This window comes from Stegodyphus dumicola, chromosome 5, assembly GCF_044657685.1.
Source record: "Stegodyphus dumicola isolate Sdum_Otavi_A_Nest chromosome 5, ASM4465768v1".
Taxonomy (NCBI): Eukaryota; Metazoa; Arthropoda; class Arachnida; order Araneae; family Eresidae; genus Stegodyphus; species Stegodyphus dumicola.
This window is the reverse complement of record NC_140772.1, coordinates 82,822,024-82,846,951: the sequence shown is the minus strand read 5'-3', so window position 1 is coordinate 82,846,951 and position 24,928 is coordinate 82,822,024. Positions and strand designations below refer to the sequence as shown.

At 34.0% G+C, this 24,928-nt stretch overlaps 1 protein-coding gene across 2 annotated transcripts in view; it reads right to left on the bottom strand.

Annotated features, from left to right (window-relative positions):
* The window catches only part of LOC118189548 (protein-lysine N-methyltransferase SMYD4-like), a 111,674-nt gene extending 94,287 nt beyond the window's left edge, over nucleotides 1-17,387 (bottom strand). Inside the window, exons 1-2 of one of the 2 annotated variants that reach the window (XM_085816809.1) lie at nucleotides 17,049-17,387; nucleotides 11,526-11,667 (exon numbers count right to left, since the gene is read on the bottom strand). In XM_085816809.1, coding sequence (XP_085672935.1) covers nucleotides 11,526-11,667; nucleotides 17,049-17,188 — 282 coding nt within the window. In that variant the 5' untranslated portion in view covers nucleotides 17,189-17,387. The remainder of the gene's footprint in view (nucleotides 1-11,525; nucleotides 11,668-17,048) is intronic. The other variant, XM_085816808.1, reaches the window with a different exon arrangement.
* Between the last annotated feature and the right edge of the window lie 7,541 nt (nucleotides 17,388-24,928).

The following is a 24,928-nucleotide window of genomic DNA, read 5'->3' as shown; positions in this document are numbered from 1 at the left end:
CTTGAGAGAATACATCTGAAACTACCATGGAGGTAGGAAAGGGAGGAGGGGCCAATCTGCGCTAAAAGTGAAGCACTGCTTTGAAGCTTGGGTCACCAGATGGGGTGTTCTTTGTTTACATTCAGAAGCTCGCTTGACAAGATTCTGATAGTATTTCGACACACGACATTTCCATAGAAATAAAAAAAGGGACACTTTCGCATTAAAGAAACATTCATAGTGTGATGGATAATAGCAATTTGTATAGTTTAGTGACATTTACGCAAAAATCACATCTTGGTTATTTTTCGATAACTAACAACAGCGATTTTGATTATGAATTTGTTTTATAAAATTATAAGCTGTTGCACTACAAAAGTATAGATTTTAAGAAAAATGTTATGCTTAAAGAATGAAAAATACCTTACGGTGGATTTAAAATTGTATACGTCTTTCGATACCCTTGATAGAGTATTCGCTACTTTAATTTTATTTTCCAAACGTCAAAATGTTTTAAATAAAACAAAATTTTTTCATATCCATATATTATTATAACATGTACCTTTTAAAATTTTTTAGAGGAGAGGCTTTACTGCTGCTCATTTTAAACCCATCGTTTTAATTTTATATATCTGAAAAATAATCACTTTGGGCTTACACGTTTTATAAATATAAAATTATGTATGTTAAAATATTTGTAATTAGGCACATAGGTCAGATTAAGTTTTTATTAAGTAGAGTAACGCATGCAAGGACTATTTGCTTAAAGAGAGAGATGCCATCGTGGAGGAATTTTGAAGAAAACTGACCTTTGAGTGGGTATTAAAAATAATACTTATAATTTTCATTCAAATTATATTCATATATATTTTTTATGTAAAACTTTCGGGTGTATGTTAAATTAGTGTAAATTACTTTACATGAAAAATATAGTGAATGCACAGAAATTAAAGATTTTCACATGCCGGAAATGAAAAATAGGAAATATGTATGGGTATTTATGCATGTGCTTGCAAAAAGCATGTATCTGCCTTTGACAAAATACTTAAATATTCATTAAATTATTTATAAATGTATTTGAAATGAAGAATTTATTCACTTATAAACAACTGTGAAAGTACTGTGAAGAAATCTAATTATTAAATGTATCTAATTTATAATGATTATAAATGTTATCTAAATATATAATAACCTTAATATTGAATTGTAAACATAAATTGAAATCCTGTTGACAAATACGTTATAAAACTATTTAAGCAAGAAATGTTCGTATTGGAAAGCAATCTGTTAAAAGGTATTGTAAAGCATATGCTATGAGATGCACACTTAAGAACGTAATAAAGAGTTTTGGAATATGTATTGTTGAAATGAAGAGTAAAAAAAAAATCTGATAAGTATAATTAAAAGAATTATTCCCCTTACATTTTATAATAACTCAGTTACAAGTTTTAAATAATACTTAAAAAAAAAAAAAACTTATTTTGTTCCCTTTCAGAAATGTTCAGAGAAAGTCAATTACTATTTAATACCTATTTAATTAAAGAAGTATTTCGCTAATTCCTAATAATTCTCTAATTTAAAATGAACCGAATAAAATCGAATTACCTTTTTTTTTTTTTTTTTTTTTTTTTTTTTTGGCTACTGTAATTAACGAAAACATGAGAAAGTATTTCATTCAAATTAAACCATTCTGAGAAAACTGTCCTGTGAAAAGTATAGCATTTAATTCCGTTCAGAATGAAATGTTGTTTAAAAATATGTTGTTTTCACATACTTAGGACTCTGAAGTGTTGTAGAAAAAGAAAATATATACATTTATATGTACGTTTACGACGTAATTACAAAATATTTACATCCGAACACGTCAAATCCCATAGAACTCAATGGTAAATGACCCAGTGTTTTGGTCACCACGTAGGGATCGCCGGTGCTTCAGACCAGGGTACGGGAGAAACTTGTTTAGGGCGACTCCATCTTACTTCCTACCTCCATGGAAACTACAGAGCCAATTCTCACCTGAAAACTCCTACCCTTCAAGAAATTTTGCAGATATATTGGCAAGTTGCAGCGTAAACCAATGGTGCAAAATCCCATGCCTCCATGTCTTGTCGTATGCCTTTTCTATGTCAAAAAACACAGATACTAGATGGTTCTTTTTGACAAAGGCTTTACGAATGGAGGTTTCCAAAAGGAGCATATTGTCAATAGTCGTTCTACCTTTACGGAAACCACTTTGATAGGGGGAAATTACATTGTTCTTTTCTAAATAATAGACCAAGCGGCAGTTCACCATTTTCTCAAAAAGCTTGCAAACGCAGTTTGTAAGGGCGATGGATCTGTAGTTATTAGGATTCTTCGAATCTTTCCCTGGCTTAGGTATTGGAATGACAACAGCTTTCTTCCATACATTGGGAAAATTATGCTCCTTCCACACCCGATTATACAGAGCGAGAAGGGCATTCAATGATTTACAGGAAAGATGCTTCAGCATTTCATAACTAACGCCGTCTAGACCAGGGCATGACAGATGTGTCTCTAACAAAGCTCTTCTTAATTCCAGGAGGGAAAATTCACAGTTATAAGGTTCCCAGTTGTCAGAGTTGAACTTGATGTGGATCTTTTCAGCGCGCTGCTTAGCAGACAGAAATGATTGGGAATAATTGCTTCCATTAGAAATTGCAGCAAATGTTTCACCAAGTGTGTTGGCAATTTCTTCCGCAGTGCTGATCGCTTGGCCATCTTTTTCCAGGATGGAAAATGAGTGCTCATTATTTATTCCACATGCTTTTCTTACTCTTTCCCATACTCGTTTACTGGGTGTTGAAAGCATTATACCAGACACATACGATATGCAGGAATCCCTCTTACTCTGCCATCGCACTCTTCGGGCGTTTGCTTTACCTTTTTTGAAAGCAATAAGATTTGATAGAGTGGGGCATCCTTGAAAATGTCTCTAGGCTTTCCTCTGTGTTCTCAGTTTCCTGGCATTCATGGTTCCACCATGGTTTTGGGTATTTTGGGGGTTTTGGAGAGCTCAAAGGTATAGAGGCTGTGGCCGCTTGGATGATAATGTCAGTAACGGCTTTCACTGCGTTCTCGACCGGCACATCATTCACAACTTCTTCTGTAATGTGGGCAAGAGAGGAGAAAAGTTCCCAGTCCACCCTTTCAAATATAAAACGTGAGGGTCTTATGACGGGATTCATTCCTTCACTTGTAAATGTAACAAATATAGGGAAATGATCACTATTGTGACGATCATCTCCAACACTAAACGTACAGAAGAGCAACAGAGATGGTGAGCAAATGGCAAGGTCAAGGGCATGAAAGGTCCTTGTCAGCTCATGGAAGTATGTATCCTGACCATTATTGAGGAGACAAAGGCAATGATTGTCGATCAACTGCTCAATTTGTCTACCTCGAGGATTTGTATCACTACTTCCCCAAAGCTGACTATGTCCATTAAAGTCTCCAATAATAATAATAAACGGCTCTGGCAGCTGGTCTACCAACTCATCCAGCTCTTTCTGATCAATGGCTTCATTTGGAGGCAGATAGATGGAAACTAATCCTTTGATATTAACCTGTATAGCAGCCACTTGAAGGGATGTTGCTAACAGAAGGACAGTTGACGGATAGTCATGTGAGGTGAGAAGACCTACACCACCACAGGCGCGTTCACTAACAACATTGTCCTTTCTCATAAAGGAATACCTCCTAAGCCTGACTTGGTTATCAGGTTTTAGAAACGTTTCCTGTAAAGTGAAGCCGACTGGTTGATAAATATTGATCATGTTCTTGATGTTCAGGAGACCCTGGAGGAAACCACGACAATTCCATGAAATAAGGGTGGCCATTATGAATGTCTGTCTTGCCTATGCTGCTTCTTTGTCTGTCGCGGAAGGAGATTCTTTGGAAGTTCCAATCCCGCCTCAACTTCCATATCATCACAATCCGAGCTCATACTTTCGAGGGAGGTGTAACTTTGATTCCCAGGTTCAATGTTTTGAATATCTTCCTGTTTTTTCTTTGTAATAGAAAGGTTTTCCATAGTTGTATTTTTTTATTTAATATTTAATAATTTGTCTGTATAGGTTTGTTTTTATCTGAGTTTACTGGTTCACTATTTTCTTTTTTAGATTGGTTTGTATTGCAACAGATTTAATGGATTTTGCAGCAACATTAGCATAAGAGACATTGGAATGTGGCTGTGTACTAGCAATAATTTTTCTAGCCTCTGCATAGGTGATGTTTCTAGTAACTTTCAATGCCTGTACTTCTTTCTCGGCTTTCCATTTTGGGCATGAATGTGAATATGCTGTAGGCTCCCCCTTACAGTTGATACACAGTGGTGCAGCGTTACAGTTATCACTGTCCAAGGGCCCTCCACAGAGCAGCGTGCACACGTGGGCTTACCTCAACAAGATATTTTGGAGTGACCAAAGCGCTGGCACTGGAAACATTGCATGGGGTTCGGGATGTACGGTCTTACTGGACAATGAAGATACCCGGCCTTGACACTTTTGGGCAGATCAGCCGAACTGAAGGTCAGGATAACGTGTTTGGTATATATCAACTGATCGTCTTTACACATTTTAATCCTCTTAGCAGCACAGACATTCTGACTGGAGAGTTCTGTGGCGAATTCTTCCTCTGAAACAGAGAGAAGATCCAGTTCCAAGATAATTCCACGACAGTGATTTAGAGTTTTGTGCGCTGAAGCACTAACATCTAGATTTCCAAGTCTTGTTATGCCAAGAAGTGTTACAGCCTGAATAGGAGATATAGTTTCTATTAAAAGATCACTGGATCGTAGCCACTTCATAAACTTTGGTTCTCCAGCAATTCCTTGAATATATTTATTTATTAGAAATGGTGACATTTTTTTCAGTTCGCCTGTTGGATCGTTAATAACAACAAAACGTGGTTGAATCTTGGATTGAATAGCATTGGCATTTTCATTTGTTTTCACTCTTTTTGATGCATAACTATGTTCTCATGAAGTTTGAAAATTTGAGAGAGCCATATTGAAGATGAAAAATGATTCGGACCCGGCAGCCCCATCCACCACGGAGCCCAACAAGGGAACGCAGAAACCTGCGCCAGGATTAACCGGGTCTATACGCAATCTGAAGCCCCCACAGTCAGCTCTCCCGAAAGCTTATCTCCAAGCCACTGACCCTAAGGACAAGTGACCAGCCGATTGACACTAGTGGGGACAACTAAGTACCTCCCGTTTCAATCTGAAGCAGAGGCCACAGCAGTGTGTTGGGGAAAGTACCTTGCCCCTCAACTACCAGGACCCTCCTTTCCAGCCTTACGGGTCACAATGCACGGCAAACGCGTAGGTAGTTTTCTCTCTGTGAGAAGCTGTAAACATAGAGATGTGACAGGATCCCACTTTGAGCCCGAACCTCCGAAAAGGAAAACCACAAGGGCAGAAAAAAATGAATATAGTAGAGAGAAGAAGAGATGAAAAGGAAGGGAGGAAAGATCACTAAGGGCCCCAGGATCGTGACCCCCGTCTCACCAAGAAAGTGATCCCTTGAAGGGCTAGGGTACCTCGGGATTGCCACACCCGTACTCACAAAAGTGAGCCCCTGAGGACCTTTATACTGTAGTGGCCATGTAAATCTATAATGATAAGGTTATTTAATACCTAATTTTATTAGGTATTTACTACACTTCTAGACTGAGCAAGTATGTGGCAAAATAAGACTAAAAAAATCAACCCTGCCCACACCATAATACTTCCACCTTGAAATGCGTGATGTTCGGTGATGTTTTGGAACTGATTGCATGTTCCTTGTTCACGCCATATCCTTATATGCTTGTCATCTGGCTCCAGAGCAAATCTTGACTCATCAGTAAACATGACATTGCCCTAGTCAGACACATTTCAATTGACATGTTCCTGGCACCACTGTAATCGTGCCCCTCTGATTGGACGGATAGAGGAACACAAACTCGAGGTACCTGGGAGTACAGTTCACTCATATGTAATCTTCGCTGTACAGTAGCTGCAGATATCGCCTTACCAATGGACACTCTAACCATAGATTCCGCTTGGCTACAATAGCAATATATCGATCTTCCGCGGGGGTTGTAACCCTTAGGCGACTGACTACGGACCATCAGACAACTGTCTGTGTGGTTTGGAATTGTTTCCATAAACGTGAAATTACATAATAATGAACGCCGAAGAAAAGAGAAACATCTGTGATCGACTGTCCTCCTTCAATGCACCCCACAGCACGCCAGTGCTCAGAATCTTCCATTTGTCTTCTGGAAGTCATAGAAACACGTATGTCTTGAAAACAAATTGTACGAAAGTTTTAAACACCTTCTATCAGAACTTACAATCAACTTCTGTAACCCTTCATAAAGCTGGCTTCTTATAAGACTGCCTTTTTTGCACATTTCTTGACACAAAAGCGCGATTGGATTACATATTTGCATACTTCCATCTACCTCTGCAGTGAATTGCATCCTCTTCAATTCTGATTGGCTTCTGGAAATTAGCATTTTTCTCTCCGTGCTTAACTTTTGAAAGTGAGTGTAATAAAGCATATGGTAATTCTAATTAAAGTATCTATTACATAACATTATTAGAAGAATGCACTGATATGATCCTGGTGAGAATTTATCATATGCCTTGATGATTATCATTTTATTTGTGCATTGTTAACCCTCTGATCAGCACAGGGTTTTTTAGTTTTTTGTTTTGGTAGATTATGGCAAAGCATACTAGGGCTATCTGCCTAAGGGAAGGGTTGCTTTTGTGGAGGTTTTTCTAAAAGAAACTGCTTGCATACACATTACACATGGGGAAGATCAACACAAGGTTTTTCTAAAATTGCCTTAATTTCTTGGACATATTTCAAGATGTATGAACATATATTTTCTTTAAAATATTCTGTGTCATATATGTATGGTCTTGCTAGTCAGAGCTTAAAAGGAAAGTCCAGACAATCCCATTTGGCATCTCCCAATTTGAAGAGATCCTCCTTCACATTTTTTAATGGTCCTTATTTTCAATTATTATAATATTTTCAATTATTTCAATTTATTATAATCAGATATAAAACAGCACTGATAGTAATCTCTATTTTTCATTCTCATAAAACATTGCCTAATGTCTCTCAACATGGTAAAAAAATTAGTCACCATTATTGACAGATCACCTTCACAATTCACCCAGATGATGCAACATCAAGGATGCTTTTTCTCTTATATTCCATACAATTATTTATTTAAGATGACCCCGCAGAGATTCTAAGATCTGAGCGTTAGCACCACAGCAGAATCTATAAAATTCATTTGATGATTTACTGTCAGGTGAATGCATCATGTGACTCATATACAATAACAAAAAGCAAATACAGAATAGGTCATCTGTTATAAGAACACTGGTTTTTTTACATATTTAAAAAAGCAACACACATTTGCATATATAATATTTTTTCCACTTTCATAACATATCTGTGCATTCAAAGGCTATAATATACTATGCTGTCCATCTACTATATGTTATAATTGCAGCTGAATGCATCATGATGTTTCCTGATACTAACAGATTATTAGGAATACTTCCATAAAATCTGTGACATAGGCAATTCAGAACCTAAACTCAAAATTTTGAACACGAAAACATTTCTAACTAAACCTTCCTCTTGGCGATCTTCCATATTGGATAAAAGCACAATTTACTTGTATCTCTGCTGCTGCTTGGATGCCATTTCATTATGCTCTCTTCCTATTGCAATAGCATTAAAAAATGTAAATGTTCTGGAAATAGGCACGATTAGAGTGACAAGTCAAATGTGGCCACAAATGTCAATTTAAATAAAAATGAAATTTAATCTATCTCAACTGCCAAGTTTCCTATTCATTCTGGATTCACATTCTACACAATCAAAATTCTTCCTCTTCAATATCCCATCTACGTGCTTCATAATCATAATTTCGGCGTTTCTACATCGCAGTGTTCCTACATGAGTACTTCTCTAAATTTGTTTTCACCATATTGCCTATATGTACACACACACGTCTGTGCATTTAATATGTATATATATGTGTGTGTAACCTCAAAATATACATAACTCAAGTTACCCTATTTAGAATTGCATAGATCCCACCCTGGTAAACCTATTTTGTTGAAACTTATTTATATATGGTATATGGACTGCAAAGAAAAGACATCTGCAATAAAAACTAATTGTTCAAATTTCAACCACTAGATCACACTTTTCATGCAATGCATAAATGAAATTATGAAAATTAGAGCATTTTAAAAAGCTAGTATTCAGTGCCATTAAATCATTCTTCACTATGTCTTTAGAGAAACATAAAGCTTTACTGACCAAGCAGTTTTATCAGAATAGGCAGTAATTTTCAAATTGCACAGAGAATATTGGCATTTGAAAGGCTTAGAAAAAGGGCCTACATCAAGGCAGGGTTTGCAAAAGATGATTACTGAATTTGAAAAAGCTAGGGAAGTTGTGTGTACCTCCAGGAAGACAACAGAAATGCATTTCAAACGCAACTGTGGAAGAAGTCATTCTTGCATGACCGAAAGAGCGTTTGGTTTCCAATATTCTTCGACAAGTGCTCGAGCAGTGAAAAAAATTATGATACTTTATGATTATCTCCCTTCCTTTAAACTTTCGGTCAAATAAATTACCCATTTCTAACATATTTCTAAGTATGCATACGACAATAAATAACCTATATGTGCGTGTAACACATACATGTTTTTGAGTAGGTGAATTTACATGCTTTATATTTAATGGTAATTTCATTAAACAGTATCCACCAGCTATATAAGATACAAATATTAATTACACACAATTCTGTTTTCCTAATAAAATGCTTATGTTCGTATATATTGCAGCTAATTATTATCCCGAGAAAACTCGGGTGAAGCAGAATTTGTCAGTACAATTTGTTTTATCAAGGTTTTACTCGGCCTGGAAGAAATGAAAGGAAATATTCAGCTTTAACTAGCAGTTTGCCAAGTTTCATTGGTTTTGCGGTTCTTTTGGCGGGATTGGTCACATGTTTCCCTATCATATAGTATACGGCAGCTTGTGGGTTAGTAATGTACAAAGAAGGATGGTTGCATTGAAGAAAAGTAAAATAATGGCGATGATGCAAGATAGCGAAAGCAACGATTTTTCAGATAGTGATTATGAAGAGGTGGACATTGAAAATATAGGAAAAGATTCTTCTGTATGTAGCCTTACTAAAGACGACAGTTCAAATGATTTGGATTCAGACGATTTGCCAACAGCTCGTCAATGGTGTACAATTCAAAAAACGAAGTTGCCACATGCACCTGCTCATTTTGCTTTTTACTGCCAACACAGGTATGAATTTCAATATTGATATCCGTAATGTTTTGGAATTTTTCTATAAATATTTTTATAATGAATTGATTGGCATTATTACAACAGAAAAAAAGCTATATGTGGAAGAGCGTGCTCGTAGATTGCATTCAAAACCATGGTGTTTTACTTCTCAAAATTAAAAAGAGTTTTTTCGGGAATAACTGTTCTCCAAGGTGTTATAAATAAAACCAGATCTGCAAGATTATTGGAGTAAAAATCAGTTGCTGAATACACCATTTTTTTGCATAAACAATGTCATACAGACGATTTTGTCAGATAAAGCAAAACTTGTACTTCAGCAACAATGAGGCATATGATGCAAGTACACATCCTTGTCCAAAACTAAAGTTATGGCCAATTCTGCAACATTTACTTGAGAATTTTCAGAGTTTGATTATACCTGAATGAGATATAACTATAGATGAAAGTTTATTTCTTTATAATGAAGACTCGGGTGGGTGCAGTACATCTCTTTGAAGAGAGTGCGATTTGGAATAAAATTTTTACTATGCAAATCTAAGAGTGGGTACGTGTGGAATGCCATTATATACAATGAGAAGGGAACTAAGGTTAATCTTTGGATTATGGTAACTTGGCGATTTTTTGGCTTGTGGAATTCCTACATCTTGTACTGTAAAGCAGGAGGTTCACGATCACCTAAACAATTTCGAATGGAACTGATTGAAAAACTAATTTCAGAAAAATCATCATGACGGGTTTTCTGCGACATCAGGAAGACCCAGCATTAGTCCTTCACCACTCAGGTTAACCTCAGCATTTTCCAAATGTTATTCTTGCTACTGAAAAAAAAAATCAAATCCAACGAGACAGTGTTACTGTGTGCTCCCATAAAAGAGATTCCAGAGGTAAACCAGTAAGAAAAAGAGACCAGATACCAGTGTACAGAATGTCAGGTATCATTTTGTGTTGCCCTTGTTTCAAAAATCATTTTGTGTTGTCCCTTGTTTCAAAAACTATCATACAAAGACTAATAGTTAACTTTCTTCCATTTGCCCGAGATAACTTGGGATAGTAAACAATGCTTTTACACCTATTAATTAAAACTAAATGCTTTTACACCTGTAAAAAAATTTAAAATTCCACTTAAAACCTACATATTTTGTTGTGTTTCATTTCCTTGTATTTAATAATAAAATAAAAAAAATTGATGATTTTTTGCAATTTGTTTTTCAAAAAAATGTGTAAGGGAAGCAGTTAAATTGAGGGGTAAAAATGTGGGTACTTATCAGTCATAAAGCCAAATATGGCAACACTTATGCACCACACCAAATTCTGGCTTATGTTGACAGCTGATATTATAAATAGGTGGCAATGTTTTAAAATACTGTGGCTTATACTGGCTGCTGATATTATAAATGAAATTGAACTATCAGCATTACTTTGTGGATCTCAAAACTGGGGCTCATATGCAAACCATAGATAGACTCTGGGAATCTGTGAAATAAGAAGCATAGATGCACTATGAAACATCACTTGGACTCGTACCATGCAGAATTTATGTGGTAGCATTGCAAGTAGACATAAATTTAGTAAAATTTTATTGACAATAGCTGAGTTAAGACTGCCACAAATTTTAATGTAACATATTTTTTTGCTAAGTAAAGTTGATAAAACCCTATTATACTTTAAATTTTTATCATTGTGTTTGAAGCAAATTTATAATAATATCATCAATGTTAATAACAGCAACAACTCAGAAAAGCAGTCACAAACCCATATCGCTGTAGCTGATGAGAAACAAAACATGTTAATGAGAATAATATAATTCAAGAAAAACTGAACCACTGCTTTATTTCCATTATCTCTAAAAACATTTACACTTAATATAACAATTATATGTTATTATGCTGATTACATTATAGAAGAATCATAAATTGATTATAGAAGAAATACTTTTTTAAGAGAAAATGAAACAAAACTATTATTAAACAACACTGAAAAATTATAGTTTTAAAATGAATTTAGAGTGAGTGAGTGGGGTTTTTGGCGCAAAACCAAAGGTGATGATGATGCACCAAGCACAAGGTGAGATGATCAAAATTTATGAAATTAAAATACAATAAATAAAAACAAGTGAAAATGAATTTAGAAAATAATACAAAGAATCACATGATAATGTCATACAAATTATCAAACCTGTGTATAGAACTCAACAGCTTTTGTATATTCTTTTTCTTGAAAACACAGATTCCCTTCGGCTCTTAACTCGGAAGCTTTCTCCCAGTACTTCTTATGGCGGGATGAGCACATTATATTCAGCCATTGCTGCACTTTATTCCTAAATTTATCAAATATAAATATTAAAATTTTAATATAATTACCTTATCACTTGAAAGTTCTAAAAATGCAATTAAATTAATGAAAAGATTATTTTCAATGATCATTAAATGCACTTTCTTTCATATGCAAGAAATTCTAGATCTACTTCGATATACATACTGTTTTAATGATATCACTACACTAGCATTTTAATGTGAAATTTTTAGAACTTGTTTCATAAAACAGAGAACTGATCTTATAAAACAGAACATTTGGAAGAAGTGAAATTAAAATTTTAATTTTTCTAAGATATGTAAACAATACAGAACAAATTATTAATATTTCAAAAAAAATTTATGTGCACTGATAGTTAATATTCTATGCACCACTTCTGGTATTCTATCTACTCCAGTATTCTATATTCATTCAATGCAATGGCAGGTAAGCAAACATCATACTGCTAGCTCAACATGCTATGAAAGTTTTAATGGTGCCATAGGAATAACCATCCAAGCAGCACTGTCACCAGAATTCAAGATTTGCTAGAAGACTGCCAAAATGGATTATCTTCCTCTTCTTACTATTCTTACATAAGAAAAGCAAATTCCTCCTGTTCTTATGTAGTAAGAAAAGGGCACATTCTTGATGGAGGACATATCAGCTGGTAAAGGTAACCAAAGAGGTTCCCACAATTGCTGCAATACAAGTAGCACCGTCCTACTAGAAAATTAAAGTTAGAGAGACGCTGCAAATACATAAGTGTAACTAGTCACAGAATGTCACTGATGCAGTATCTAGCTCTCTTTACAGAGGCTCAAACTCTCTTATGAGAAGTGATCTACTCAGAAGATCCAATGGCAACTCACATAAGAACGTTCCACATTGACATAGTATGACATGCATGAATAATCATCTTCCCAACTGCATTGAACATATTTGCTACCATTGTTTTTGCTTAAACATAATCATGATTCCATCAGAAAAAACAGTATCATGCTAATCACTCTGCTATAAATGATATCCAGTGTACCATTATAATCTGGCAGTATGTTACTAATGTGTCAAAGGCAACTTAAAAAGTGGTTAATACATTATAATCCACAGCATAATAAAAGTGACATACTGTGGTAGATGAACTGCCACTTATCATTTGCCACTCTTAATAATAGTCAAAGAAAGATATCCTAATGAGATGACAATCTGCTCTTGGATCTGTCTGCATACAATGTACAGAATCTTCTTAAAGTTTTAGGATGCACTGAGCTCTTTCATGTTAACACAGCATTCTGGCAAAATCCCCCGTGATTATACATGATTTTTAAATGTACAAGCATCTCTGCTCACTTCTGAACAAGGATTAAAATTCCTCTCAAACCATGGTGGGCTTCTAAAAGAATCAAGGCTAATTTCTGAATATATTTATCTTCATGATTTATGGATCAATGTGGCTGAAATCCTAGTATCTTTTCCAACATAATCTACTTCAGAAATTCAGAAAAAATATGTTGCACCTGCATTCCTTCTAATGACTTCTCTAATTCCTTTCAAGTGCTTTCTTTCCTTTATAGAGGTGGGGAAGCTAGACTCTCTTGCTTAGCCTTGCAGGAACAGTAATGATATGGCGATAAAAAATTCAGTAATCATGCAATCTACCACTTTTAATTAGCTAGTTACTTCTCAGATGGTGCCATTATATTATATTAAATCATTTTCTAATTCAAATGCACAATAAACTGGCAGGAAAAATAAATTATTAAAATAACAATCAATTTTAGTGCTACCATCTAAAAAATAAATAAAAATTGAAGTTCATACACACATGATTACCAAAAATTCATAGTAAAATAATATTAAGAAAGCATTATTTACCAATACATGCATGACTTCAAAAATCCATTGCGAAATAATATTAAGAAGGCACTATTTACAACTAACTATCAAAAGAAAACCTTTGTTACTAAAACTTACCATACATGCATAATTTTCCCACTAATATGTACCATTTGAAAATGAAGAGGGGAATATTAAGCAATGTATACCAATGTTGCATGAGATGTGAAGGAAAAAGTTTTATATTTAAACATGCATTAATTTGGATATATTGATATTACCATTAGTTACTGCTCCAATATTCTTTTATATATATATATATATATATATATGTTGTATGAACTTAAATCCATTTAGTGCGAATACAAGTTATTATTACTTGCGCAATTGCTGCAAAGTTAGTTAATAATAATTTATTTCCTAAACAGTATTGATTAATTGATTATATTATCTCCTAAGTTTAATTAAAGTAGAATTATTTTAAAAGTGTGCATCCATACTGGTAAGTTATATTTTGAAAGATGTTTTGAAATAATTTGAAAGCAAAATGTTAATAATGTTTTAACGGGGACTGGAGTTAAATCATCACGAAGAATAATATTTAGGAGATAATATAATCAATTAATCAATACTGTTTAGGAAATAAATTATATATATATATATATGTATATATACCGTAATTTCCAAAAGAAACGCCGCGGCGTTTACGTGTTTAAAACTTAAATTTTCAGCGGGTGCGGCGTTTCTACCCATGCGGCGTTTAGGTGCACTAAAAATAAAATATTTCCTATGATGGTCATTGTACATAGTTTGGATGGCCTTGTCATTGTGCATAGACTGGTGCTGTTCCCACACAAAAGACCACTCAGTTGCTTTTTGCGAACGTTATTTTGTTTACATTCTTTCCTTGAACGGACCTACATGCCTTATTCACCCTAAACGAGATCTCAGAACAATAACATTCTTCCCCCTTTCAAATCAACATTCTCATCAGTTCGAATAGTCTCTCTCCTCTGCCATTCGATGAATCTTCCAGGACCCATCCTCTCCCCACCCCTGCCTTTTCTGCAATTTTTTTCAAAGGCGGACACGATTCCACCTGCCTCGCAATAACGAACTCTGACGTATTTCCCCTTCAGCATGAATGGATTTTTCTTGGCATTCTGCCAAATACAGATCCCATCAGTTTGGGTACAAGTACTTGTTGGATAGTTTTTAAGTAAGAAGGGAGCGGAAAATTTTTGAAAATGTCTCTAAACGGCACAGAAGCTATACATTTCTTACCTTTATTTTTTAGTTATGGTTTCATTTCATGCATTTTTCTTAACTGGTATGTCATATATCAGGACTTAGGTTGAGTTTTTGCATCTATACCCCCACGACGATGTCACGCGCAATTTAATCTATTGCGGCGTTTACGCTGATGCGGCGTTTCTGTGTAATTTTAATTTTTTTCCCGCCATTTTTCTCGAGTGCGGCGTTTACGCTGATGCGGCCTTTCTTCCGGAAATTACGGTATTTTTATTACACTAAAAGTTGTTATCCATCGCTTGCATTAGGAATAAAAGTAAAATTTCTCATTAAGTTACATGATCGTACTTAATCTGCAAATTCTTATTACCATTTAATGATCATAATAATGAATTTTAAAAGAATCTATGGAGGAAGAAGATTACATTTTTAATACCTGTAGTAGCCTACTGATACTAGTCACTGAAAGTAAATAAGGTAATAAAGTGACATTTGACTTCTGCTAATTCATTTGTGTGCTTTTTCTTCTCTCACAGAGCATATTTTGCTATCTCTATCAACACCCACTGGGGTGTTGATAGAGATAGCAAAATCAACATCAAACCCACTATCAACATCTCCAGGGCTGATGATTCAATTAATTATATCCATTTCATTCATCTCTACAACACAGGAGGATAAATGGAAAAAGGTTATATGAAAGATTAAATCAACAGTCTTGAAGTGTCAGGATAATGATAATCAAGCTTGGAATTTCAAGAATTGGTAATTTTTGTATAGGAACCAACTTTCTGAATTCATGGAATAAGTTGAAAGTTATATGAGTAAATCAAAAGTTTTTAAAGTATATATTAAATGAAAAATTGCAAAGGGATGGGTACAGTGAAAATACATCGATGTGTACATGGACATAGTCAAGGGAGTGCACAATGCCAAATTTGGGCAATTCTGTGATTTTTTTTTAAGTGAAAATAGGTCGATGTGTTCATGGATACCAAGTTTGCGAAATTCTTAAAAACGTGCCAAGCCAGTGGGTGATTCTGCACTTTCCCCCAAGTAAGTTTTAAAAAAAGATAATCAGTAGCATACGTGGGAAAAATATAATGTTATTTAGTTAGTATTTAATAATAGATATCTGCAAACAAAACTGGAAAACCAGTGGAGTAGCAAGGATAACTGGCGCCCGGGGCAAAATACCTTTTTGGCGCCCCTGCCCCCGAAAAAACACAGTGATATGATGAAAATGTGATTTGAAGACCATTTGGCGCCCTTCTGCGAATGGCGTCCGGGCATCATACACCTCCTTTCCCCCCCTCGCTACACCACTGTAGAAAACCTAAGTGTTTGAAAATAAATGTGAGCCACTGTACATTTCATGTACTTTTCTGTTATCATGATCGGATTCAGAAATGCATCAATGTACACATGTGTATGTAGGTAGGTAGATATGAGCACAGTTTACACATACATAATGCAAATGTGTATATGTATGTAGGTAGGTATGCATGTATACACATACACACATTTCAGAATCCCATCCCAATAAAAGAAAAGTAGTCATTTTCATTCCACTGGCTTAAATTTTCTTTTTTCAATCTATAAAATGTTTGAGTGCAAATAAATAAAATGTTTTACATTAAATAAAAAATAATTTCTAGCATATTTATTTTGATGCATGAAAATGTTTTTTAACCATTTTTCTCAATCAGAATATCTAATGAGTAAGATATTCCAAATGATAAAAATGATTTTAAGAATTGAAATTATGTTACATTCTAGTGCTTTTAAGATCATCAATGTATTGAGATGATTTCCAATAAATGAACTTTAAATTCCCATTTTTGCAATAAAAATGCACAATTTTTTAAAATTAAAGTAACTTTTTATTTATTTTAGAAAGATGCAACAAATATAACCTAAACTACTCAAAGCATAACAATAAATGTAACAGAACTCAGCAAATCCAATTTTAAACTATATTTCATTAATAAACAACAATTTGAAACGCAGTATCGATCAGTTTTGTCCTATATTTCTACCTGAAAACAAGACAATGGATCAACAGAAAATTTACGTTACGTCAAATTTTAGTTACATTCTATTATAAAGGGGATGAATGTTCACCCGAAAGATTTACTTCAGAAATACATAGGAAACTACATGGTCTAAAAGAAATAACGAAAACTCAAACTACATCAGCATAAATCAGAAATTTTAAAATGATTTCTGAATGTAATTATTCTCTGCAGAGCACAGAAATAACAGTTGACAGTGTATTTACATGAAAAATTAAACATATAAAACAGAACTTTAAATTACCGAATAATATCATCTCTCAAGCAAAATTCAACCCTGTCTTCATGATTCTTTAATTTAGAAAACCGTAAGAGCGATTTCGCTTTCCTACACCGGTTTGTAATATCCTCAAGCACATCTTGCCAACATGTGTATGCCGCCATTCGTGTAACCAAGACGCTCGTCCTCTTATTCACGCATTGATTTTTTATTGATTTACAAAAAAAAATCCATATTACAATAATGAAATTATAGAAATAGATATAATAATGTAAAAGACTTCATTCTATTTTTAATGTTCTACTTTTCGTTCAATCTAAACTGTTTTAAGAACGAACAATATTTAGTTTCTTACATCGCAATTCTACAGCGGACCAAATTTGTTTCAGCAAGTTGCATTGTAGGATTGTATGTGCACGACTTTCCTAAGTTTCCCAGTAATCACAATTTCCTGCTCGCATGCTACGCAGATGACACTGCGCTCATCCAAAAATCAAGAAAACCGGACAACGCAATCCTTCAGTTACAACGAAAAATAGCAGAAGTAGAAAATTGGTGTCGGACGTGGAGAATACACACATAAATCCTACCAAAAACATAAATCGTACCAAATTTTCCTGGTAAGTCACAGATCCTGCTCATCAGAAGATACAAGCTCAGGGATACTATTGATAAGTCTGTTTATCTCTTCGGAAAACAAGTTCCTTTTGTAAACACTGCCAAATATCTGGGAGTCACCTTTAATAGATCCTTCACTTGGTCAGCGGACATCATTACTACCATGGGAAAAATCTACGCTATCATGCGGAAACTTTATTTTCTACTCTCAGAAAATTCAGGACTCAGCATGACCAGGAAAAAGCGTATTTATACCACTATCCTCCGTCCCATCTTTTCTTATGCCTCGCCTGTCTGGGCAAATGCAAAACGCAACGAAATTAAAGAACTGCAAACCATTCAAAATAAATTTTTACGACTAATTATTGAAGCACCCTACTTCATCAGGAACAAAAATCTTCATAGAGATCTGAACATCGACTACGTTAAGACCCACCTCAACAAATTGAACGAAAGTTTCTATCAAAAAAGCCATTCATAACCACTTTGCTGATTTTTCTGACGTGTTAAACTGTGTAATAATCGATGATGACTACTTTGCTCGGCCCTTCACAGCTCATGTTTTTAATATGTTAAGTCAAAACAGCTAAAACTTTCTCATCCCACGTCGGACTTTGGACGCTTTCTCCACACAAGTTCCTGATCTGCTTCTTAGTCACTTCATATTTTCACAAGCATCGAGCATCAACAGAATACCGAACGGATAGAGCATAGACATACAGATCCGCAGATCGTCAGTTCGATATTCAGTGGGTAACGACTTTTTGGAAGTACTGGTCTTCTCTAGGATCTCCAGCAGATTGTTCACTTCCCCAAGCTATGTTTTTGGGTCATTTTCTTTCTTTTGAATGCTGATGTCCCATCTTGGGTTCTACTCATGTAAACTTCATCACCATGCCCATTGTGGAAACTGTACTATGATACTGTTACTTAGGCTGGTCTGTAGGAGGTACTGTCTCAGCGCGAACTTCCAGCACCTCAGGTGCCCCCTTAACAGGGATTCCAACTGTACGAGACCTTATTCGGATTGCCACTAATGGGTTGAACTAGGTGGAGGAGAAAAAATATAGGCCCTTGCCTGTAATTATTGTGTTGCAGGAGATGTGAGGGTGTTACTAAGAGTTCATACTTATAATTAAAGTTATCGACAATATGAACTGTGTCGTTGCTAATCGCTTTATTGAAAAAGTTATTGTTAATATGTCCGATGTGCGTTTTGATTTCTTCCAATTTTAGATGTGTAAATCCTCATCAACCAGGGCACTTCCGTGATTTTTCGAATGAATTGTGGAAACATCTCAGGTTGCAGGGAAGTACTGCTGCCGCAGTAGAAACCTTGCATAATCACTTTCGTATCAAATCAAAGAATTCTCCCCAAGGGATGTTTATCTATGAAGTATTTAATTTTAATTTATGAATAATATACAAAACTACCTTTTTTCAAGATTTGGTATTTGCCAGCATTTTTTATACTTTGTGTTGTTTAATTTATAAAACGTGTTATAAAATAATTTAAATCTAAATAAATGTGTACGAGTATTTTTCAAGTTTTGGTAGGGAAAGAGCGAAATAATCTTTCAGCAATGGTAAAAGGGGTGCATGGGGCAAAAAGAAGGTCGAGAACCGCTGGCATAGGCAGTAGCGTCTCCGTTCTGCGAGCCTAACACTCCACGCACGCGCAATACACATATTTTTTTTTCAGCACGGCGACCTCCGTGGATTGGCGACGAATGTAGACTTCAGGTACGCATTATAAATTGCTTCGATAAATGTTCAATTGTATTCATGAGATTCTGAGTTAAAAAATGAGATTCTGATTTATAATATGAGAGAAATTTTGTGCATTCTGAGTTAAAAAATGGGACGCATTCTGAGTTACAATATGAGATTATGAGTTAAAAAATGAACGAGAAAAAGTCATCATGAGGTAGTTTCTTTCTTGCGATGACGACTGCTCTTCTTGATTTTCGGTAAATATCATTTTTGCTTATTCTTCTCGATATTGCCAGTAATAGAGAACCACCTGATAGAGGCAAAATTCTTTGGGGGTGCTATTTTCAGCGATTATGATAGCGATAATGATTCTACTTATTCGAATGATCCAAGAAAATCGACTACATCCAAAGAGATGCCTGTAATTGCTTCAGATGACCCGGCACTTCAAAGCATAATTGCTGCTCTAATTTCTGCTAAGAAAAGTAAATCCCAGAGAAAAGAAAAGAACCCCGCAGGAAGTCCTAAGAAAATAGCCGATAATACTAAAAAATTCAAACTCTCCTCTTCAAATTTTGAAGCAGTAGTTTACAAACACAGAAAGGTTTTTCCTAATTTAACAGAAGCTATCTCGCAAGAATATCTTAATACTCAGCTTCCGACTAACCCAAAAGATCTCTCACTCAAATTAGAAAACGAAATCGCCGATAAATTAAACTGTATTGAGTCTATGAAGACATTAACCTCCCCACCAGCGATAGAAATGCGTTCAAAGTTACAAGAAGAAATTCAACAAAATCAGTTCATTTTAGCAATCATTCAGAACACCCCGAAGCTCGCAAATTCTAAAACAGATGATAAAGCAAAAATAAATCAGAAGGATTGGCAAACTCCAAAGGAAACAGCCAAAAATTACCACCAGATGTTCCCCAAAATAACAGTTTTGAAACTCTTGACGAAAATAACGAAGCTATGGAAGTATTCCTGTAATGGCTAGGCTTACCATGATATTTTTTGCTCAAACCAGAAGAATTTTGAGAAAATACTTGCACAGATAATGAAACCGGAAAAAGCAACTACTAAGAAAAAAGGAAAATAAAGAAGGATTGAAAAGCCTAAATAAAGAAGTTATTAACAAAAAATAACAACGAGTTAAAATAAATATTTAGTAACTCAATATATTATTCATTAGTATTTACTATTAGTGTCTAGTGTTTTTAACGCTAGTGTGAACTTTGCTAATTTTAACAGTATCGAAAAAATTCACTGCAATTTAAATGGCTATTAATTTTGCAGATTATCAAAGCTTTTACTGTTTATTCAACCAGTTTACCTCTTTCTTCAATTCTTTTATGATGCCCACAATTGGCAATATTCTTTTGATTGCTGCCAGTGTGTATCGCATGCTTGAAAATGTATTCTATCATTTAAGTGGCCCTGTGCAATGAAATGTGTTTTCTTTGAAATGACTGAAATGTTGCATCCATTTTTCTTCACAATTTTTTAAATTTCATTGACAATAGCACTTGGTTTTGTACTTTCCGTAATCAACATAACTTTGTTAAATAATGTGAGTTGCCCTTGTACAAATCATAAATAGTACATTTCAATACAATTTTTTTTGTCATCCCTTCAAAATGCTCTTATGAAATAAAATTTGAAGTATTCTGTCAATAGCTGGAAGTAGCGAAAGAAAATGAGTGTTGTTTATGTTGAAGAACTTTTCAGTCTACATATACAAATTTACAAAAATCTTTTAGTTTAGTGACTCAAATTTATAAATAATAATCACACTAAATACAAGACACAAGTAAACCGGTAAGTCAGGGATAACTCTAGCGGTGACAATATTTAACGGAACAACATTAATCGCCAATAACTTTAATCGCAATATTATGATACATCGCCAATAGTGTATAACAGATGCCAGCCTATTACGCTAGTGAATCATATAGGCACACGAGTACGCTCGAAACGTAACTGACGAACGCGCTTTTACGTTACTAGCGTAAAAGCGTCCAAACACGTACGCTTGCGAAGAGTGCGTTTAACCAATAGAATTATTTTGGGCAAAAATCACGTGACGCTGTAATATAGCGTCAACAGAGCCGTATCTTATTACTTCGCTGTTCTTCTGTATGTTTGCGGCAAGTTGTCCGAATCAGATGATTTTTTTTATAGCTGAAACTTTACTATTATGTACAATTATTAAGCAGAGGCAAAACCGCAAAAAATGGCAAGAATGGGTCCGAAAGATTTATTTAGAGCGACCTGTTCAAAGAGATTTTTTTTTTACTGCCTTGTTTGCGAAAGGAATATCGGGAATTATTAAATTCCTACTATTAGCTCACACTCTCGTTATATCTTGTTCAAATTTTCAGTACATAAAATGCTTTTTATTCATCCACTCAAGTTCAAATACAATTTTTTAAACTTGTACTGAATGACACTTCATGTTAATATAGCTTTTTCACATATTAAAATTTCTTTAATTTTTAATTAAAAAAAATTCTTTTTGTATTTTTATTTATTTATTTTTGTATTTTTAAACTTTTCTTTGTGGACCTAAGTAGGAATTGACTTAATTTTTTTTTGGGGGGGGTATATTACTTGTTTTTTAATTCCTTCAGGCATGAGTATGGACCAATTTGACAGACTTGCAGATTCTATATCGTACGTAATTCTCTTTATATACACCATCCACCATATAATAAAACCAACTTCATATTTTTTTAACTCGCTCTCCCTTGGTCTTTTGTTTTTCTTTTTCTTTTTATTTAATTTAGAATGAGGTTCAAACTTTGGACAGTTTATGAGAAATTATGTGCATGATAAAATATGCAATAAAGTAAAAATAAAGAGAGAATTTATAGATGATATATGATAAAGAGATGCAGCTATATTACTACATAAGGATTTCTATTTGCACTGCACATTTTTAAACTAAATTAAAAACAATAATAGTAATGAATAAAATAAGAAATGAAAACAATAATAATAGGTAAAATAAGAATATAATGATTCACGATTAAATATAAGAAACACGTTTCAAAATGAGAAAAGCTAATTGAATTACATACCGTCTACGGGTGAAGTTCGAACTCGCCACCTTTCCCTTCCCCCGCCACCAAAGGAGCGCGCTAACCACTCAGCTATCTGTGATAACTGTGCTTGTGAAAAATAATGTAACAAGTAGAAATAGCTGCAAAGGTAATTTAATTAAACTTCAATAAATGATTGCTGTATGACACAAGTTGTAACTTTCCTCCAAAATTTCATAATTGTATTATATTGAATACTCTTTCACAGTCAACTGCTTTATTTTAGAAGTTATTATATTGCTGAAGTTAGTTTTTGGTGTATTTAATATTTGGATATTTATAGAGCTTTTTATTACACATGATATAGCCAATATTTATAATAATTAAGGAGAATTTTGTAAGGCAGAAACTTTGATTTCGTAGAAACTGTAATTTATTTAGGTTCCTATTACTTACGTTGTTATAAATAGGTGAAGCATATGGATATACTGGTCGGATCATTGCTTAATAAGTATACAGTATTCCCCTTTAATGAGAATTTTAAATGTATACCTATATGTACGGTTTGAGAAATCTGAAGATGGCGTGAACAATGCTGATTATTTTATTGCTGTATACAGTTATATTTCTAAGCAAAAACTCATCTCTGTGTGGCTCTGACGCTATATTGAAACGGGTAAGCAAGAAGGTTTTCTGATTATGACACGTGATAAGAACTCGGGTCGGCTATTGGCTATACGCGCGAGTCGCGGGCGAAAAAGCTGAACAGGAGCGTACTCAGTTTTAACGTCTTCTGCGTCCTGCGAATTTACGCCGGCGTCAAACACAGCCGACTGTATCATGGCCTTGAAGCGAAATCAGTTTCGAAAGGTCACGTGATCGAAATAGTCGATCTCTTTCTCTTTACCATAATCCCGGAGTTAGAGTTTACCGAAAATAATAGTTTGTCTTAAAATAAATATAAATTAATAAACGTGAGTAGGTCGTATGATTTACATTTAATTTTTCATACTGCAATATTTTTAAAGGCGGTAAAAATGTATATCTTCAATAATTTTTAAAACAATTTGTACTTCGCTTACGTAACTAAAAATATCATTGAGAATCACCACATGCGAACTTTATTTATGTAATTTTGATAAAAATGAAATCCATTTATGTAATCTGAATCAAATTTATTGTCAAAATAATATAAAATCCACATAAGGGGGAATTCAATAGATTTATGAATGTAAATTTTAGATTTCTCATACTAGTAAAATAAATATTAAGGGAAGAATTATTTTGTAAAACTCCATGCCGCTACCATCACATCAGCTATATAAATTTTTAAAAGACAAATACCCATAGTCATCTCTCTTCTTTCCATTCACTAATAAAATCTGCATATCTCAATTTTATCAAAACAGGCAAATGAATTAAAATTCCTTAAATGCTAGAAAATTTGAATATAAAGATGAACTTACATGCATGCTGTACTATAAATAAATCTTTCAAGATAATATCAAAGAACTAAATGCTAATTGCATTCATAAAAAAGGACAGCCATCTATTTGTACTAGTTCCAATTTAAATCAAATTCCAATTAAAATTACTTTTTCCAAACCATCCAAGAGGTAAGTGATTAGGCTTGGTTTTTTTAAAGTGATTTCTCCAAATTACAGGTCTATTCCGCTATTAAAAATAAATTCATGAAACTTGAAGCTGTACCATATACATACATGCTACATATTATACATAATCTATGCAAAAACAAAGCATAAATCAAAATAAACAACTGAGTCATTAACTGAAATTAATTAAATATTTTAACATTTTTATATGAACATTTTATATTGATTTTTGTCATTTTTATATTTTGCATAATTATTTAACATTATTTTACAAGTTATCAAACATATTTTCTAACCGAGTTTGTAAAGTCATCCCACAAGTGCAAGAATCTGTTAAAGTAACTGTATGGTGTACTAACTGTATGCAAGATAACTTATATAAAATATCCATTTGCTTTCCTGGCATAAGAAATGTATTTTTCATGCTTTTAAGAATTTCACCAAACAAGAAATATACAATTGAAGATTTTAATAGAGTAACTTCAGATGGAAAAATTTTAATTTCCCCCTTATCTAATTCTTTAAGAAAACCAAGAATATCATCTGCTGTATCTACTGAAGGAATACTTTGCAACCAGTCCTGTCAAATATTGCATTTTATCACCCTTAATTTTTTCATAGCATCATAACCTGAAACATAAACTAGCACTGCTAAAATATCAGAAGAAACATTTTCTATAAAAAAATCATTAATTGGTATATTTGAATAATCAATTAATATTCGCAAAAGTAAAGATAGAATCCTTATCATAATCTGGTAAAAGGGATATTCATGTTTGATGATGAAATTATAATATTGTTTTTAAAACGAAGCTTCTTCTCATTTTCTAATAATTGTAGGTCATTTATTTGATAATCTGAACCTGACATTTGCCGATACATTTCAAAACGTGATTCAGGAGCATTGAAATTTTCCTAA